Source organism: Elephas maximus, chromosome 1 (assembly GCF_024166365.1).
Source record: "Elephas maximus indicus isolate mEleMax1 chromosome 1, mEleMax1 primary haplotype, whole genome shotgun sequence".
In the NCBI taxonomy this organism is placed as follows: domain Eukaryota; kingdom Metazoa; phylum Chordata; class Mammalia; order Proboscidea; family Elephantidae; genus Elephas; species Elephas maximus.
In genome coordinates this window covers 133,405,513-133,425,701 of record NC_064819.1, presented here as the reverse complement: position 1 = coordinate 133,425,701, position 20,189 = coordinate 133,405,513, and the positions used below count along the sequence as shown (strand labels likewise).

Below are 20,189 nucleotides of genomic sequence, written 5' to 3'. Positions count from 1 at the left end.
GCCTTAGGGATGAAGCTTATTCTTTGATGGTCGGAAAGGCCAGACGGCCATGTCCTGGACTTTAAGTGGCAGTTGCGGGGAGCAGGGTTCTCCTTACCTGGGTCAGGGGTGCTGAGAAGCATTCTTGCCTGCAGGCAGCGGGCTCTGGGGTTGTGGCTGTCTGGGTCAGCCCTCACTGGAGCCTCACCCCCACCACCTTCACCTTTTGGGAATCAAGGGACCAGCCATATAATCTGACTCAAGTGTAAAATTATAACCTGTGTTGTGTCTACAGGTGGAGAGACGTCTTCCATTTCCTAAGTGAATATCAGATATTATAACCGAGTCTGGCATGTCCTGCTGAACAGAAGTGACTGTGGTACAACACTAGTTAAGGGAAATCTTCTTTACAATTTCAACAGCTTAGACATTTTGCTTATGGAAAAAGCAGACTGGAAATGAATTTGTGAAAAATGGATTCAAGTTGAAATCTGAAAAATGGATTTCATTTTTATTTTTACAAAACACAAAATGCTTGTTTGCTCCACAATAAGTAGCATTATTGTACTCCCTTTGGTGCCTTCAGCCAGTTATTCCTATAACTGTGCTTTTCTTTTCAAATAATAGCCTTATAAAATCTTTTAAGTCCCTCAATGGCAGGGACAATGACAAGAAATAGTTAATCCAAAAATAATTCAGATAGAGCAAAATTCTTACACATAACACTCAAGAATTTTGAGGGACTTTAGCCCACTTCCTTCAGTTTGATCAAGGATTTCATTCCAACTCCCCCTGCTTTTTACTAACTAAAGAGAGTGTCATAAAATCGTTGTTTGCATGTTTATCAATAAAAATAAATTGTCAAGTTTTTCTTGCTATGTATCTGCCTAAGAGCATGTGATAAAGAATGAGTATATCTTTTCCTAAATGCTTTGATAATGGCTGTGTCTCTAAGACATGTCACATTCTGGTGATGGCTGGTAGTGTCTTTCATAGAATTATGGCATAGTTCTCATGAGCTAACTAACAAGGAAAAATATGTGACTGTTGAAAATACTTTTTTTCCCCCGGCGCAATTAAGTCATATTTTCATCCTTGTTTGTGCCTCAAAGCTCATCTCAGTGTGGAATTCCCATTAACTTCAAAGGCATGTCTATGACTGAATTATTTTCATGGAGAACAGAGAAAAAAGGCTGGTGGGGTGGACAAGCTCGTCAAGATACTACCAGAAAAAAATGTGCTGAGACTCTCTAGAATAAGCACATTGTTTCCTTTCAAATTTGTTGGGATTCCTTTCCTCCTTGATGCCATCATGCCCTGTTTTGGTCAGGGAGCTTTCACTGGAGTGGAAGCCACTTGAGTGACTGCTGATTCTTATTTTTCTAATATGAACAGCCACACTTATTTCACTCATTTGCTACTCTGCCTGGACGGACACTATAGGGCCAATCTGGATCCTAAAGAAGGTAAACATGAGCAGCTCCGTGGTCCTGCTGTCTGAGACTCCGCTATTGCTGGTCCCCACTTCTGACCATGACAACCCATTTGGCCAATAACTGGACTCCCCAGGAAACAAGGTGCCATGGTTCCTCAGTTGAATTTCCCTGAGCCCTTGCTGTGGATTGAACAGTGTCCCCTAAAATGATATGTTGAAATCCTAACTCTTGGTATCTATGAATGTGACCTTGTTTGGAAACAGGATCTTTGAAGATTTTTATCAGTCAACTTGAAAGGTCATACTGGACTAGGGTGAGTCCTAATCCAATATGACTGGCATCCTTATAAAAAGAAAAGAGACACAGAGATAAACACATACAGTAGGACACTATGTGATGATGGAGGCAGAGATTGGAGTTATGCTGTCACAAACCAAGGAACATTGGGGGCTACCACAAGCCTGAAGAAACAAGGAAGGATCCTATGCTAGAGGCTTCAGAGAGAGCATGGCTCTGTCAACATCCTGAATTTGGACTTCTAGTCTCCAGAACTGTGAGAAAATAAACTTCTTTTGTTTTAAGCCATATAGTTGGTGATATTCTTATGGCAGCCATAGTAAACTCATACCACCTTCCAGGGACAGAACTTCCAGATTGTCTCACCAAGCCTTTCAATGATTGCCAGCATGCTTTCTGGAGTCTTGACGCCTGTGGCTGGAAGTACTAGATACAAACCTTATTTGTTTCTCTTCAGGAGGCTTCCACCTATACCATCCTACCAGATGGGTAGGTGATCAGCACCCTGCATTCAGTCTGGACTTTTGCTCTATCATACCAAGGTTCGACTCATCCTTTCCCCTAGGGACACATCTCCCGTTTTGGACCTATGTTCTTCTAAGCCTATTATAAGAATTGTCATTCCCTGACGATATCGTATCTGGAATCCCGGGGTGGTACAAACTGTTAATGTGCTCCATTGCTGACTGGAGGTTCGAGTCCACTCAGGGGCACCTTAGAAGAAAGTTCTGGAGATCTACTTCTGAAGAATCAGCTACTGAAAACTCTTAGGACACAGTTCTACTGTGACACACCAGGGATCACTAGAGTAGGGGTCTACTTGATGCCAACTGGTTTTGACATCATATCTATTTTTAGACTTGGCTTAATTTTATGGATCTCTCTGTAAACAGTCTCACCCTGCCTCTACCCCAAGCCCTACTTTGGATGATAAGTGAGACTTTCCCTCTGTACCTTGTCACCCTTTGCTCCCACAGGACCAGGATGTCCAGTTCTTCCCAATAAGCCCTATAAGACAAAACGAAGTTTGTTACAGAAACAACAATGAAATGACAAAAGAGTACCGGAAGTTGTTTGCTAGAACTTACATATTTTGAAGGTCACTTGATCCTAATTAAATCAGTTCTAAAAGCTTATATTTCTTCAGGCTGATACAGCAGCTGTATCCTGCTGATAAGCCCTTGGAAGAGTAAAATTTGTATTTGTGGTCGCTTTTTCACCTTGGCCAACCACATGTAATGGCCTTAATTGGAAACTTTTGATACATTTAAGAATTTAGCCTTGCTGTTTAAATGGCAATTTACATAACATTATGCCTTCCTAAATGAGCTATAATTTTGGTAGCGATCAACATTTTAAATACTTTAAGGCACGGCAGAATTAACAATGTGCATATTGAGCTATGTAATCTGCATTTTACCAATGGAGAATAAAACTTAATTTTAATTCTTCTTTGTGAATAGAGTTAGCTATGTTTTCATGGTCCCTTTCACCGCTTCTCCCCTTAACTTTCTATTTTAGTGTACTATTTTAAACCAGGTTTGTTCTCTATAACTATGGTGATAGCATAAACGGTAAAGATTTTAATTATGGCGAATCCATGAGACAAAACATTAAGGCAGAACAGGCTCATGTTCCTACTTGTGTGGTAAAGACTATATCTGCACAGGAACTTTGCGAACGGAGGAGCTGAAGAAGTTAAGACTTGAGTAGTGTTGTTCGATTTGGCAAATAAAAATGCAATATTTGTGATAAATTTATATTAAAAAATTCATTGATTATCAGAAGTTCAAATTTGACTGGTTGAACTATATTTTATCTGGCAACCTTAGACCTGACTAAACTTGAATGAGAAGTTGGATTTGGCAGGTGGGAAAGGAAGAAATTCTGGTCAGGAATCTCTAAATAGAATTAACCGAAAAACCAAAGACACAAAGGCTATGAAGGCATGTTTGAGGAGCAATGAGAAAAATGCCCCAACTAAAACAGAGTGTTACTTTTAATCAGAAATAAGGATAAAAATAAATTGAAGCTGAAAATCTTTGACACATTTTTTTTCCTCTTGAAAATGAATTCTCCACTATGGTTCTTAAGAATGTAAGGGTCTAACCATCTGAACAGCTCTTCCAAAGGTTAATACCAAAGAATTATAACTAAAAATTAGAATGCTCTTTGACATCCAACTTCAATTTCAAATAGGCTAGCTTCATCACAGACCGCTCTCTGGTCTGGCAGAATTCTGATGACAAGTCCCCAGGACCCTGATTTGCCTTCAGTAATGCTAAATGAAAATCTGAGGTGTTGGAAGAGGCCTTTCTAGGCTCTATAATCTCCATACACGCACTGAGAACATAAGGCAGTGAAGAACAGTAATTCACCTTGCATCATTCCAACAGGTATGAGCTGTGAATGGGACAGTTTTAGCAAATACTTACAGGAGGTCCAGTTGGTCCTGGAGCACCTGGAATGCCTGGAATTCCTTGAAGACCCTAGAAGAAATAGTTCTTAACCATATATATGTGTTTTTGGGTATTTGTATATGACAAACATAAACACCCATTTTCAAAGAATAACAATGATGAGCTAATATACCATGACACAGAACCTGTAACAAACATAATTCAATGTTTTTGGTGTTTCATAGTGCATTTCTGATCTTACTGAGCCACTCAATTAGCAGTAGCATGACTGAGAATTCCGTACTGATAAAGTGTGGAAACACAAATTTCTGATTTGCAAAGTCCCATCAAAGAAATATATGATTATACTAAAACCATGGTCTTCATTCAGCTAGTGGGAAAATGCAGTATGTTTTATGATGTGATACTTAGTTTAACTTGCTAGCTCTTTATAAGAAGAAATTCAGCTCACCAGTGAATTTAAATTTGGAATCCTTCAATAGTTTAAGCATAAAGATGAATAGATTTTCATTTCTCCCTCCCCTCTTTAGATTTGCAATAATGTTTATTTTACTGGTTGGGGTTCAAGATGTTGATACATTTATAAATCAAAGAAGAATTGTCAAGACGAACTGGTAACTTGTGTTGTTAATTTTGTTCTTTTGCCAAATATGCCAGCAACAGAATAAGAGTTAAATAAATTACAGAAAATTATAAAATATTTTGCAACTATTAAAATCATGTTCTAGAAAACTATTGGATAACATGAAGAATAAAAACTACAAAACGTTATAGAGATTTTGAAAAAGTTACAAATGTACATTATGAAAGATGAGAATGATCAAGAGAAATCCATAACACCTTATCTAGAAAATTTAGTGCCAGGCGTGTTCCAGAACTTCGTATTTTTAGTTTTTTTTAATAAAGGTAGTAACGGTGCACACGCTGAATGTAAGTGAATACTCCCAGTGGCATCTGAGGCAGCACCCTCTAATAAACACACAGATATTTCTGTAGCAGAACGTATGATACTCTCATGGAGTGGGATAAGTAGACCAACTCCACATGAGCACAGTTCAGATTTGCTGCAAACTTAGGAAAAATTTTCAGGGTTTTCAGAGGCTTTTGGGTTTTGATATTGTGGATCATAATATTACTATTACTAGCAGTCCTCTCTGAGTCATGGGCATATGGATAATTTTTATATTCTTAGTGCTTTTATATACTCCCCAAATTCCGTATAATGAATTCCGATCAGTTCCATAACCAAAATATATATTTTAAAATTGTTGTGTTGTTGTTGTTAGGTGCCATCGAGTCAGTTCTGACTAATAGTGACACTTGTACAAGAGAAGGAAACACTGCCTGGTCCAGTACCATCCTCACAATCATTGTTATGCTTGAGCCTGTTGTTGCAGACACTGTCAGTCCATCTCGTTGAGGGTCTTCCTCTTTTTCGCTGACCCTGTACTTTACCAAGCATGATGTTCTTCTCCAGGGACTGGTCCCTTCTGATAACATATCCAAAGTAATAAGACAAAGTCTTGTCATCCTCACTTTCAAGGAGCACTCTGGCTATATTTCTTCCAAGACGGACTTGTTTGTTTTTCTGGCAGTCCATGGTATATTTAGTATTCTTCACCAACATCATAGTTCAAAGGCATAAATTCTTCTTCAGTCTTCCTTATTCATTGTCCAGCTTTCCAATGCATATGAGGCGATTGAAAACACCATGGCTTGGGTCAGGTGCACCTTAGTCTTCAAGGCGACATCTTTGCTTTTGAACACTTTAAAGAAGTCTTTTGCAGCAGATTTGTCCAATGCAACACATTCTCTGATTTCCTGACTGCTGTTTCCACGGATGTTAACTGTGGATCCAAGTAAAATGGAATTTCTGACAATGTCAATATTTTCTCCATTTATCATGATGTTGCTTATTGGACTAGTTGTGAAGATTTTTGTCTTCTTTATGTTGAAGGCTGTAGACTTTGATCTTCATCAGTAAGTGTTTCAAGTCCTCTTCACTTTCAGAAAGAAAGGTTGTGTCATCTGCATATCATAGGTTGTTAACGAGTCATCCTCCAATCCCAATACCCCTTTCTTCTTCATATAGCCCAGCTTCTTGGGTTATTTCCTTAGCATACAGATTCAATAAGTATGGTGAAAGGATACAACCCTGACACACACTTTTCTTGATTTTAAACCACACAGTATCCCCTTGTTCTGTTCAAACAACTGCCTCTTGATCTATGTACAGGTTCCTCATGAACACAATTAAGTGTTCTAGAACTCCCATTCTTCATAATGTTATCCATAATTTGTTATGATCCACATAGTCAAATACCTTTGCATAATCAATTAAACACAGGTAAACATCTTTCTGGTATTCTCTGCTTTCAGCCAACATCCATCTGACATCAGCAATGATATCCCTTGTTCCACATCCTTTTCTGAATCTGACTTGAATTTCTGGCAGTTCCCTGTCGATGTACTGCTGCAGCCACTTTTGAGTGACCTTCGGCACAATTTTACTTGCATGTGAAAATTAATGATATTGTTCGATAATTTCTGCATTCTGTTGGATCACCTTTCTTTGGAATGAGCACAAATATGGATCTCTTCCAGTTGGTTGCCCAGGTAGCTGTCTTCCAAATTTCTTCGCACAGACCAGCGAGCACCTCCAGCGCTGCATCAGTTTGTTGAGACATCTCAATTGGTATTTCATCAATCCCTGGAGCCTTGTTTTTCACCAATACCTCTAGTACAGCTTGGACTTCTTCCTTCAATACCGTCAATTCTTGATCAATTCTCCTGAAATGGTTGAATGTCAAACAGTTTTTTTTGGTACAGTGATTCTGTGTATTCCCTCTATCTTCTTTTGATGCTTCCGGTGTCATTCAATATTTTGCCCATAGAAGACTTCAAAATTGCAACTTGATGTTTGAATTTTTTTCCTTTGTATATTAAAATACTCTTTTATTATTTCTGATACCATATGACACATCAAGTTTTTGACTGCATGGTTTCACCCTTTCAGGATTTAATTTTCTCTACTGAGTAAAAGCATCTTTTCTATTGCCAAAACATTCTTTGTTATAATAAAATTCCTTTACCTTTTACTGACATGAAATATGCATTTTATACACATTACAAATATTAGATGAAGTGACTATGGTAAGTAATGAGATTTCTATAGGACCAGTCATTCGAACAGAACAGAACAAGGGGATACTGCATGGTTTAAAGTCAGGAAAGGTGTGTGTTCGGGTTGTATCCTTTCACTATACCTATCCAATCTGTATGCTGAGCAAATAATCTGAGGAGCTGGACTCTATGAAGAACTAGGCATTAAGATTGGAGGAAGATTCATTAACAACCTGTGTTATGCTAACGACACAACTTTTCTTGCTGAAAATGAACAGGACTTGAAGCACCTACGGATGAAGATCAAAGACCACAGCCTTTAGTATGCATTATATATATATACCTCAACATAAAGAAAACAAAAATCCTCGCAACTGGACCACTGGACCAATAAGCAACATCATGATAAATGGAGAAAAGACTGACATTGTCAGGAATTTCATTTTACTTGGATCCACAATCAACACCCATGGTAACAGCAGTCAAGAAATCAAAGACCCATTGCATTGGGCAAATCTGCTGCACAAGACCTCATTAAAGCATTGAAAAGTAAAGACGTCACCTTGAAAGCCCTGACCCAAGCCATGGTGTTTTCAGTCATCTCATATGCATGTGAAAGCTGGACAATGAATAAGGAAGACTGAAGAACTGACACCTTCGAATTGTGGTGTTGGAGAAGAATATTGAATATACCATGGACTGCTAAAAGAAGGAACAAATCTGTTGTGGAAGAAGTACAACCAGAATGCTCCTTAGAAGCCAGGATGGTGAGACTTTATCTCACACACTTCGGACATGTTATCAGGAAGGATCAGTCCCTGGAGAAGGACATCATGCTTAGTAAAGTAGAGGGTTAGTGAAGGAGAGGAAGACCCTCAATGAGATGGCCTGACACAGTGGCTGCAATAATGGGCTCAAGCATAGCAACAATCGTGAGGATGGAGCAGGACCCGGCACTGTTTAGTTCTGTTGTACGCAGGGTTGCTATGAGTGGGAACAGACTCAACGGCACCTAACAACGACAACAACGTAGGACCATGGGCTAGATCAAGGTTGTCTGTGTCAATGGGATCAAGGACCAAGTTCTGCTGGGCCTGTCAAGTGGGATCATATGTTACTTCAGGTTTATTCATGTGATATGATATGAAGAAATACGCCTTAAACTTGATGGAACTTCCCACTTGATAAGAGCCTTCGGCAAAAGACTGTATATGCAGTGTTAAAGAACATGGGCATGTGTTCTTTCTTCAAGATTATATCATTCTCATGGCAGTGCTCTGGGTCTGTGTGTGTCTGGGCGTGTGTGTGCATGTGTGTGTGCATGTGATCCCTGACATGTGTGGCAAAGGGACTGTATACATGAGTATGTTGTACTGGCTCTTTTTATTCTCCCACCATCAACTTGTTTATGAGTTTATAAATGTAAAGGAAACAAATTTCCTTTGGGATGGTACCTCTAAACTATTGGAGATTACAAATGCTCTACCACAAATTGCTTTATCTCAAAATACTTACATTTCCATAAAGTTCTCTCTCTATGTACTTGTATAAGCTATACATACATACTTCTTTTTCTGCCACTTTTAGTCTCAATACTGAACCACTGTAGAGATGCTGTGAGAGTCTTTATGTGATCTAATTTATAATCTTGGGACTCATTAACCTTTGATGACCACATTAAACTTTAAAATAAATCTCAGTCCATAAATGGAAAAAAAAAATCATTCTCAGCAGTCTTTCTCTGAATAAGCTGAAATTCTGTAGTGAGGGTAAAAGTTACTATGGATGCATAAAGGGCAATAAGATAATTCTAGGAGACAAGATGGTCATTGAAGAAGACAAATACATAGTAAAGAGTAGGACAGTTAATTTAGCATATAGTGCCAAACTAAAATACACATTAAAAATTGTTGTACAGATATCAAGGGGTCTTCAGATTCAAGGTCTTTCCCTGCTTTGATATTCTGATTTTGAAAAATCCTAGCTCAGTTACTACCAAAAATATTTACTTTTCATTGCTATAATTTATAGCTGACAATATCTCTTCATGTCCTCTTTATCAATTACTATCCTGAAAGACAGTAAGTAAAACCTGCATCCCAAGCGAGAATTCACTCTATGAGAGGTGAATCTACGTTCTCCTAGAGTCCTACAGGTTGCTACCTTGAATTTTACCATGACATCTGCAAAAAAAAAAAAAAAAAAATGCAGACCATGCAGATTGAAGATAATGTCACTCTTCCACGAGCAGTAAACATGCAACTCCTCTAAGTCCCCAAACAGATTAAATTGAAGACATAATAATTAGAAGTCTACAAAGAGAAAAGGGTGTCTCTCCGCATCTTTGCCACTGAAAGTTGAAGAGACATTTGAGATTTTGTAGGACTAGTCAAATATATGTACATGTTAAAACAGAATAGTTTATCTGACCTGTTGGAAATGCATATATTCTTGGTTGAAGTTCTATTCAGTTAAACAAGCTAGCAAATTACAATTTCTGGTAGTATCTGCCTATAAGTAGAAGATAAGGTTATAATGCATTGTTTCCAATTTGTTTGTGAGAGAGAAATTGTACACCACCCCACTCCCCCCAAAAGTCCAACAGAGTCAATATGTTATTTCAGGCTTATTCATATTATTCATGTGATGTGAAAAAACAACTGAAAATAATCTCCTTCTGAACTTGCTGGTATTCCCCAGGTAACAACAGTTTTATGCAAAATCTTGCGTACACTGTGTTAAAGAATCCCTAAGTGTACTTAAGAAAAAACATACTAAAATAGTGGAGTAATATTAACAATGGATTTTCAGTTCACCAAGGGAGCAAAGCACCCTGTAGAATCAATAAAAATTAACTTCTAATGGATTTAGCTTACAGCCACTTATAAAACACCTGAGTTTCAATTATTTCTTGGCCTTTTCATTATTACTTTCTCAATTGTCTCTAAAGCTCACATCTTGAATCTAGGCAGGTGAAAACTGTTGGACTATTGAAATCAGTTATTGTGCTTGTACTTTAGTGAAACTTTCTGTGGAGTGTGAGGAAGCGAAAATTCAATTATTCTTACTTATTTTGAATACACAATGCCTTTAATGTTTTATTTGTAGATAAAAATATATTTCCTTGTTCTTCAATTTTTAACTTGGAAAGAAAACAAGACAAACCTCCAAGTTTTCTACAATAGAATCAATATTAATTAAAACAATAATGCATGACGGTAATTTGTAATGTGAAATATAACCCCAACTGGAAAAAAATAGGTCTACTTTATACCATTATGATTTTCTGCACTAACATCAAGGTTAATATATGCCAGATGGCTTACTTAGTTTCATTTAGAATTATTAGTATCAAAACTGTTTAAACTAACAACAATTCATCATTCTAATTGGTTTTTGTAAAAGTTAATGTGAATTATGCAGGAAAAAAATTATATCCTGAGCACCATCATGGCTTAGAGTCAGAAAATTGTGCCATTATTTTAAAAAATGCATTTGACTTTAACCTTGGGGTCCTGAGTGTGGGAACTGATCCAAACGAGTCTAATCAGATTCTTTTGATAGTCTTTTTTTTTTCTTTCAGGAGTTTGAAAGTGTGGCAGAGACACAGACAAACCAAGGCTGTTGGATTTGAATCGTGTCACAGCAGAGTTTTGCTGAGTTTTGGAGCTGCTCTTACTCTTATCCTGGTTGTTCAACTAACTATTCCTTCAATTTTATTGGCTACTCTGGTAATCTTTTCAGTATTTTCTCCTTGTTACTTTTACCTGGAGAGAGCCCCTGTGGTTGCTATCTGCTACATGAAAACAGAAAAACCTTAACTAATAATATGTTAACTTGGTGACTTAATTTTCTTATAAGCTGCACCTCTGGTAATAAACATCAATGTATTGTTATAATTTAGAATGTGTTAGCATTTGAAAAGACCTACCCAAGTCCTTATTCTTATTTGTTCTAACATGGGCACATGAGCTATAGAAAAATTGGCGTCCTTCCTCTGTTGAGTCAAGCAAAGAGAATTAACAGTAGGGCTGTATTATCAAAGAATCTTTTACCTCATCACCTTTGTCCCCAGGTATCCCAGGGTAGCCCCGCTCTCCTTTGTTTCCCTAAAAAAGACAATAAAATTAGCTAGTACACTCAATCATTTCGTCACCTTTTGGAATAATGAAAAATCTCTTCTCAGGACACCTGGGGCATGGACAGGGTCAGGGAATAGATAAATGGCAGCATTTGCAAATGGCTTTACACCACTTTCCCAAAATGTTTTCTAAAAAATAGTAGCGTGTTTTTAAATGGGCATCTTCCCCCTCCCCCGCCACACTGAACTGAGGGTCACTGGAGGGGAGCTGAGGGGAGATTCCCTACCTTTGGTCCCTCTCTGCCTGGGATTCCTGGAGGACCCCGGGGTCCTGTATCGCCCTGGAGGACAGAGCAGAAGCACAAGTAAGAAACTGCAGGATGTGTAACTTACAGTTTCAATAAACATCCAGCCAGGCTTCTTACCTTCTGGGCTGTAAAATCATATTTCCCAGGCTCACCAGCACCCCCATCTTCTTTGTTGCTTTTCAGTCCAGGAATACTGGGTTGGCAATTGCCACAGAAGTTCTAATAAGTATAAACATATGGTTACTGAGAGATTCATTAAAGCAGTCTGTAAGAGTAAGGTTTGATTATACTTAAGGATCTCTTTGAACCTTTGTCAGAGATGAGTGATATGGCAATTGTTAGGTCACCCCACTTTCTAGAAACTAAATTTATCCTACTTGAAAATACTATTTTTTTGCTAGGAAAACACTATGTACAAATAGAAGCAAATGATACTTGTTTATAATATTAATCAGCTGCTATAAAAAAAAAAAAGGAGCCCTGGTGGCATAGTGGTTAAGAGCTCAGCTGCTAACCAAAACATCAGCAGTTCAAATCTACCAGCTGCTCCTTGGAAACCCTATGGGTTAGTTCTACTTTGTCTGACAGGGTCAGAATTGACTTGATGGCATCTAACAACAACAACAACAATTAAAAAAAAAATGTCAATGATGATATTTAAACTAGAAACTCCAAATAAATTAAAAAAGAAACAGAAGCTGAAGATGCTGAATAAGTTTCAGTTGCTTAGCAGCAGAAACCAAAAAAAAAAAAAAAAAACCCAAACCCGTTGCCATCGAGTTGCTTCTGACTCATAGCAACCCTATAGGGCAGAGTAGTTCTGCCCTATAGGGTTTCCAAAGAGCATCTGGTAGATTCAAACTGCCTACCTTTTGGTTAGCAGCCATAGCTCTTAACTACTATGCCACTGGGGTTTCCTGCAGCAGAAGGGAAGGGATAATAAAGCTTGGAATAATCAGCAAGATTACAGAGCTCATACAACTGGTAATACAAATAGGAAGGAAGGAGGGAGGGAGGGAAAAAGGGAGGAAGGGAGGGAGGGAAGGAAGGAAGAAAAGAAGAAAGAAGGAAGGAAGAAAGGAAGGAAGGAAGGAGGGAAGGAAGGAAGAATGAACTGTGAAGAAAGGGTTTCTCTTTTTAAGAGAAAAATTTGTTAGAGAACTCTATACACAGTTTGCTAACATTCTATTTGTCAGTGGAAGCACTCGTGTGAGAAATAATTACTTGAGAGACTTGGACTTGACTCCTATGTCAAATCCAAATGCTGATAGGAAATCTAAGTGGAATTACCTTTCCACTGCCTTCTCTGTAACCTTTAGCTGATCTGAGAAGGCTTGAATTTAAGTGTCTGAGCTCACAAGATAAACATAAGTCTTATCACATAGCTAAAGAAAAAGCGTCTGTGAAAAGCCCTAAAGGGCTTATCTTTTAAAAAATTGTTAGAATAAGAAAATGACCAGGAAAGGAATAAAATAAGGACCACTGAGTGAGGGAAATCATTTAGTTTTAACAGTTGACAGAAGATAGGACCAATATAAGCCTTTATTTCTTCCATCTTCTTCACCAAAGAGAAAAATCTTCAAAAATGAAATGCAGAATAAACATCTTCAAAAGGGAACTGAAGCTTGCCATTGATGAACTTGGCAAGAAATCCCATGGCTATTCAAGTGCAATACTTTTAATGCAATGAATATTAGCATAGGTCTAATTTCCAAAAATATGTTCCTTTTTTGTGTGATATTGAAAAGGTTCTGAGGCCAACTGTCTAAAAAAATGCTGGGTTAAACAGTTCTCTCTTTATGGTGGACCTTCTCAGAGCCTGAATATATAAAAGGGAGCTAGAGTGTGCAGTGTTTCCCAAATTAGTTTTACCACCTGGATCATTTTACAGGGCTAATGTGTTTAAGAAGGGAGTAAATATACACATATATAAATGTACATATACATACATATATATATATATAAAATTGTAGAACTACCGTGATAATATCTGAAAATATACGAAGATAGAAAGATGCCTGAGGACCAAAGAGAACCAAAAAGGTCTCCATATTTCAAAAATTATGAAAAGGATAAATCACTGCATCTGTATACATATAAACATGGCATTTTCAACATTTTAGAATGGATTATTCAATTGATTGTTTCAGTGAAACAGGAAGAAACGGTAATCATTATGAGTGAATAGTATTTTCTAAAAATCATTTCCTTTGGGTGAGGGTAGCTGGAATGGTAGGCCAAGGGAAACTGATTTCATTAAGTTCTTGAAAAAGTTTCTTAAGCCTTTTTTTTTTTTTTAAAGAGACGGAATGAAAATGCATCAATTATTAGCACGATCTCATGCCAAGAGGGAATGATACACAGATAAACCTGGAGGAAGGTCTTTGAAGGCGTGTCATTTGGGTCTGTAATTATGTCAGTTCTTTTGAACACTTTAGTCAAAGATATTTTGGAAAACAGAAAGCAGAAGAATCAATTTTGCACAAGATTCAGGGTGAGGGGGAGAGTTACTGTACTGGGTAACAGGATCAGGATTTAGAATTACAGCATTAGGTTGGCCTGGTAGATCCAATCCCCAATCTGAGCTCCTATATTTAGATTTTGCTTTTGGGACCTATACTCCTCCCCCTTATTGCACTGAATACCATTTTTTGGGTCTATCATTGAGGTGTCCTGCTCACCGCTTGACAATTAGCAATCCTGGGACTCAGAACATTAGTGAGATCATGCAGGACTGTAATAATGGGTGGAAGATGTTAATTAGAGGGATGCTTGTTTTTTTGTCTGGGGAGACTGTCAATTACTTCCATTCCTGAGATTCCAAAGCCCAGGATCCCTGTCTGAATCTACTCACAGTCTTTTTGTCTATTCCGTGAGCCACCCCAGATTTTTTCAGGGAATTCATTTCTGGTTTAGTGTACAAGTTTATGACCCTTACAGTAAAGAACCCTAACTATTCTGGAATAATCTAACTCCCACAATCCTGTCATTTCTAACACTGCTGCCCTTGTAAAGAACCTAGAATTTAATGTTATAGTACTTATGTTCCAGCACGAATGCTATAGTTACTAGCTTTGTGTTCTAAGCAAGTTATTTAACCACTCTGAAATTCAGGACTGTCATTTATAGAATGGGAATACTAGTGCAACAGCCTAAACTCATAGAATTATTGTGAAGATTAAACGAGATGATGTAAGCAAAACAGGACATTGCCTCACATGTACAGGCAGTCCCTGGGCTACAAACGAGATCCTTTCCTAAGTGAGTTTTAAGTCAAATTTGTGGGTAAGTTGGAACAGGTGCATTTGATTCTCATTTAGCTTTACTTTAGTGCAAGAAAGAATCCCTGGTGGCACGGTCATTAAGTGCTTGTCTGCTAACTGAAAGGTCGGCTGTTTGAATCCATCAGCCACTCCACAGGAGAAAGATGTGGCAGTCTCCTTCCGTAAAGATTTACAGCCTTGGAAACCCTATGGGGGCAGTTCTGCTCAGCCCTACAGGGTCTCTATGAGTCAGAATTGACTGGACAGCAGTGGGTTTGGTTTGGGTTAGTGCAAGAAAAGGCTTGAAGTCTTGTCAATGATTTAACACCTGCACGTGTAGCAAGTGAAGGTGACTGTGATGAAGAAATTTGTTGCCAGTAGGGGTTAGTTCAATCATTTCAAAGTATTTCAAAGTGAGGGCAAATTTACATATCATTAAAAGGCAAGTAGAAGTTGTCTGTAAGTTGGACATTCGTAACCTGGGAACTGCCTGTAATTATAACTCAATAAATATCTTTTTCCTGAAATCCCCGCAAATATTCTTTTCTGACTTAAAAGAAAATATTGTCTTTTGGAGGTCTTAAAAACTCCTCTAATATATATTTACTTTTATATTTATATATCCATCCTCAAAATTCTTAAAAAAAATTCTTACCACCTAAAAATATATATGTACTAGAACTCTTGAGTCTTTTGAATTCAATTCAAGAAATATTCCTGCCTGCCTACTATTGAGTAGGTCATTGTGCAAACCACTGTGCTAATTGCTAGGAATATAAAATAAACATATATATACACACATATGGTCTCTGTGTGTGTATACACATATACACTGCCCACTAGTATATGGATACACAGAGAAAGACACATAAGGTGTGAGTATAAAGGGATATATTTTTTCACCTGGATCCACTCATGCTGATCTTAGCATACTGTGCAGAAACATGCAAATATATAACCTTACAGCTGTCCCATTATCAATACCTCCCAATCTGTTTCACAGATAAAATACAGAGAAGTGTTTGAGAAAAAAATTAACATTGGTATCAAAATTAATTCACTATGAGATGGATAATAGGTAGAGAGAATCTTTAGTAGGGTAACAGGTGTCAGGGCAATTGCTGGCTTTGGAATTTTGTAGTACACTCTGTAAAATCCCACGACATCAAAACTCAGCCTTGCAAGCTAGGTGTTTATTGAGCAGCACTGGTTTTCATCCTGGGACTGGCCAGGGAAGATACAGTGAGAAGGATTAGGTTTCACAGTGGTGAGCCAGGGAGGGTAAACAACCATTAAGAGAAAGCTGTTCCTCCAGGCAAGAGAGAATGATCTACTCAAGGGTGTCAATGACACTTCATCTCAGAACCCATTTCCCCTAAGTTCCCCCCTTACCCGCACACACTCAAAATGAAGAAGAGAGGGGAAGGATTAGAATAAATGGCACAGATACATAAAGCTACATATTCCTTTTCTAACCGAAAGATGATCCGCCATTTAAAAATTCAATTTAGTTCAGGCTAAGCAATTAACTGAATCTCTGGTAAAGATTTCCTTTCTGATTTTTCCTGGAAATTAATACAAAATTTCTTACATAGCAACAGAGTACCTTGAGCAAGGCACCGATGTCTCCCAAGAGAGGAAGTGCAATCTGCAGTTAAGGAGAGAAAAAAAAAAAAAAGCAAACACATGTTTATATACTTATACATGCATAAAATAGGAGCCTGTAACATAGTGCAGATAGTTTCCTTCAAAATGCCATGCCAGCCGAGATTTGTTATGGGGCTTCCAGAGTTGCAATGTCAGAGCCATTGGCTTAACAATATGCTTTAGATGAAGAAACAGACACACGTCCCTGAAAAATATTCAATATTCCTCTACAATGAACATGCAAACACACACATATCATTGTTTTGATTCTGCATCTCTATTTCATATTTTAATGACATGGTAACCTCTATGCTGTCCCCAGTCTATGAATGGTTTTAAATAATACATAAAGATAAATCATTTATTAAAAGGAAATCACTCCTCTACCAAGCAAATTATCCAGCTGTTGAGAAAGATGAACAACACTGGCTGAGTTTGCCTTCAAGTAATTTTTCACTGAAGCTCAAAAGAGCCTATAGTTGGCTTAGTGGTGGGCAAGACAGACACTGAGGGAACTTGGGCAGGGGTTTGGGTTCATGCCTTAAAATGCCCTTTCAGAGAGACACTGTAAACCCTGGTAACACTTCACAAGATCCCAGATGATGTATACATGCTTCTTTCAGCGGTGGAGCTAAAGAAAGGACAAAATATGCCTCTACACATAGCTTATAAAAGCACGTAAGGCCCCAAACAGTGTGGGAGGTAGAAGGATTTGTGAGGTGTAGACCTGAGAGGCCAGATTTGGATTTTATTATACAAAATTCTTAATACAATGTCATGTACCATATGGCCTCTCAAATTAGAACTGCCGAGTTCGAGGCTATTTAAAGGGATTTCACTGTCGCGCAAAGCAAGGATTTAACTTAACATAAAACTTTGGAACACACTTTTAGTACCTAAACTCATTTCTTTAAGAGCTTACTCAAGCCAGGCTTAGTAATTTAATCATTTAGCATTCTTTAAAGCCACAGAATCAACGGATATGTACCATATTGTAGATAACGTACCTGCAAACTTTCGTTTAGAAAAATGAAATTCAATTAGTTACTAGCATTAGGAAAAGGAAAATTCTGGCTATATATTTTAGCTCAATTTTCCACAGGATTGAGACATTATATGCCAGGGCTAAGCCTGGGGGGAACCTGTACAGTTGAATTATACCCTGAGGAAATAAGGATTCATCACAGACAAATAAATGCTGACGTAGCTTGAATTTTTTTCCTCTAAAAAATAATGGGATAAACAAAATCACCAAGCAGTCGCTGAGCATTCTAATCAGTTTGGACAGCAAAACTTGCTTAGTCGGCCATTTGGCTTCTGGGTGCATTAAAGATAAATCAGGCTCAATCTGTCTACATACCGGGTCACCTGGGGGGCCTGGCAGGCCTGGCTTTCCATCCTTTCCTGGAGCTCCCTGAAAACAGAAGCATAATGTTCAAATGCCTGCATGTTGGAGAGGCACAGATTAAAACAACAGAGGGTGAGTAAACAAAGATGGTCCTTACATCACTCCCTGGGGTTCCTGGCAACCCAGGGAGACCTCGAGGACCCTGAAGTTGGAGAAAAATAGTTACTTATGAGGATGATTTTTTAAAACAATTTCTTCCAAGTAAGCTAGCTGGATTTGCTATACCAAATAACTTGGCTAAGTAGTTTACCTGAATGCCTGGCTCTCCAGCTGGTCCTTGGGAGCCCTGAGGAAAATGAGATACAACTATCAGAATTCTACCTTCAGGCCAAGAGAGGAGAGTCCATAAATGATCCATGTGGATGACATACTAAATACTGTGATTTACTCAGCGGAACAACAAGGCTTGCCACCATGCACACTCTGAACACTCACTTCAAAGTCTACCAAGCTCTCAGGTGGTAGATAAGCACCTCGCCAGATCGCTGTCGCTGGGATCATCAACGTGATTTTGCTCAAATACCTGGAATACCTCTCTCATTACCATCACCAGTGCACAAAACAATGCACTATCTTCTATCTGTTCAGATACTGACTGCCCGTGGGGGTACCTGGTGCGGGGCTTCCTTTCCTTTCTGCTTTCTACTACTAGTCATTTCTCTGGTTGAAAAAGCTGACAGAAATAGCGTGTAGTTATAGAAGTAAGGAGTGAAATATCAATCAGTTAGTCTCTTTTTACTTTTAAGAAGTTGAAATCTGGGGTAACTAAAATAAGGCTGGGAGGCGATCAGTGAAACAAATGATCTTAGTTCTATTCCTATTACATAAGCATGGGCCATTGAATGGGGCCTTTACAGCCTTAGTGAGAGCTGGTTGCTTAGCAGCCGACTTCAATAACCGCTTACTGACTTTTCCTTTCTTATTTTTTAAAACAGATACCCATTTCACTGTTATTGTCAATGCTACTTTTTAATCCCTTAAAAAAAATTTATACAGTGTCCTTAAGTGATTTTTTTTTCTTTTTTCACGTCAACCTCCGTCATTGTCCTAATAATTCCCTGATCTACTTTTTTTACTTTGTTTAATCTTCTATCTCCAATGGCTTTTTATATTCTTACCCTAGAAAAGTTAAACACCAGTCACACACAATGTAAACATTAACTATGTATGCCTTCTTTGAACTTTCATGATAACTTTATTACAAGGCCAATTGCCCAAATTATGTCATTAGGATAACTTTTTATTTTCACTTCTCTTGTTCCAAAATCTTGTATTTTTTTTCATAGTAAATAAACAAGTTTATCTTTTATTATTATTTAGTCAACAAGCATGGCTACAGTGGTCATTACTATCAGGCACTGTTCTAGACTCTCCTTATAGTGAAAATACATTTAAATACTGCCCATACTTGTCTCAACCACTGAGAACACATTCTCATCTCTCTGCTTTAAAAGATTACTTATAGCTTTTTGGCATCATTTTATTCATACACATTCCATAGACTTTAAGTATTAGCTTATTTTATTTTAATTAAAAGCAAGATGAAATATATAATAACCTAATACTAATTATTCTTATAATCTACAAACACACTATTGTACCTTTAAATATATACAGTACAGATAGACAGGGGTTAAATAACTGCTTCTAATCCAAAATTAGAAGGACAACACCCTTGGTAAAATAGAGGGTCAGCGGAGAGGAAGACCCTGTATGAGATGGATTGACACAGTGGCTGTAACAATGGGTTTAAAGCATAGCAATGGTTGCAAGGATGGCACAGGACTGGGCAGTGTTTCGTTCTTTTGTATGTAGGGTCGCTATGAGTCACAACCGGTTCAAAGGCACCTAACAACAACAACAATCCAAAATCATTGTATAAGTGATTAGCTTCTGTAAGTCAATAAACAGTGAGTACCCTCTCTGTGTTAGTGACGTAACCTCAGTGCCCATCAATTCCCTCCCTATAACTAGTGCTTATTGGTATTTCCTCCTCTGACCTTTTTATTCTTTTTACCCTATTCAAATTTATCACAGGATTTTTCTTTTACATTATCGGATTCAACAGAGGTTCCAAGAACTCGGTTGGATTTCACTTACTGTTTGTCCAGGAATTCCTACCCCTGGTGGGCCCGTGTCACCGGGAGAGCCATGAACACCTGGCAGCCCTCTTTCGCCCTGTACAACGAGATGCTTCTGTTAGTGCAGAGAGCAAGGGACATTGATT

General features: G+C 38.0%; 1 protein-coding gene across 1 annotated transcript in view; it reads right to left on the bottom strand.

The window, feature by feature from the left end:
- COL19A1 (collagen type XIX alpha 1 chain) overlaps positions 1-20,189 on the bottom strand; it is a 376,494-nt gene that overhangs the window by 47,013 nt on the left and 309,292 nt on the right. The window contains exons 27-36 of the mRNA XM_049873731.1: positions 20,063-20,140; positions 18,213-18,248; positions 18,060-18,104; positions 17,915-17,968; positions 16,514-16,555; positions 11,762-11,863; positions 11,624-11,677; positions 11,311-11,364; positions 4,148-4,201; positions 2,667-2,720 (exon numbers count right to left, since the gene is read on the bottom strand). Of these exons, the coding sequence (XP_049729688.1) occupies positions 2,667-2,720; positions 4,148-4,201; positions 11,311-11,364; positions 11,624-11,677; positions 11,762-11,863; positions 16,514-16,555; positions 17,915-17,968; positions 18,060-18,104; positions 18,213-18,248; positions 20,063-20,140 (573 nt within the window). The remainder of the gene's footprint in view (positions 1-2,666; positions 2,721-4,147; positions 4,202-11,310; positions 11,365-11,623; positions 11,678-11,761; positions 11,864-16,513; positions 16,556-17,914; positions 17,969-18,059; positions 18,105-18,212; positions 18,249-20,062; positions 20,141-20,189) is intronic.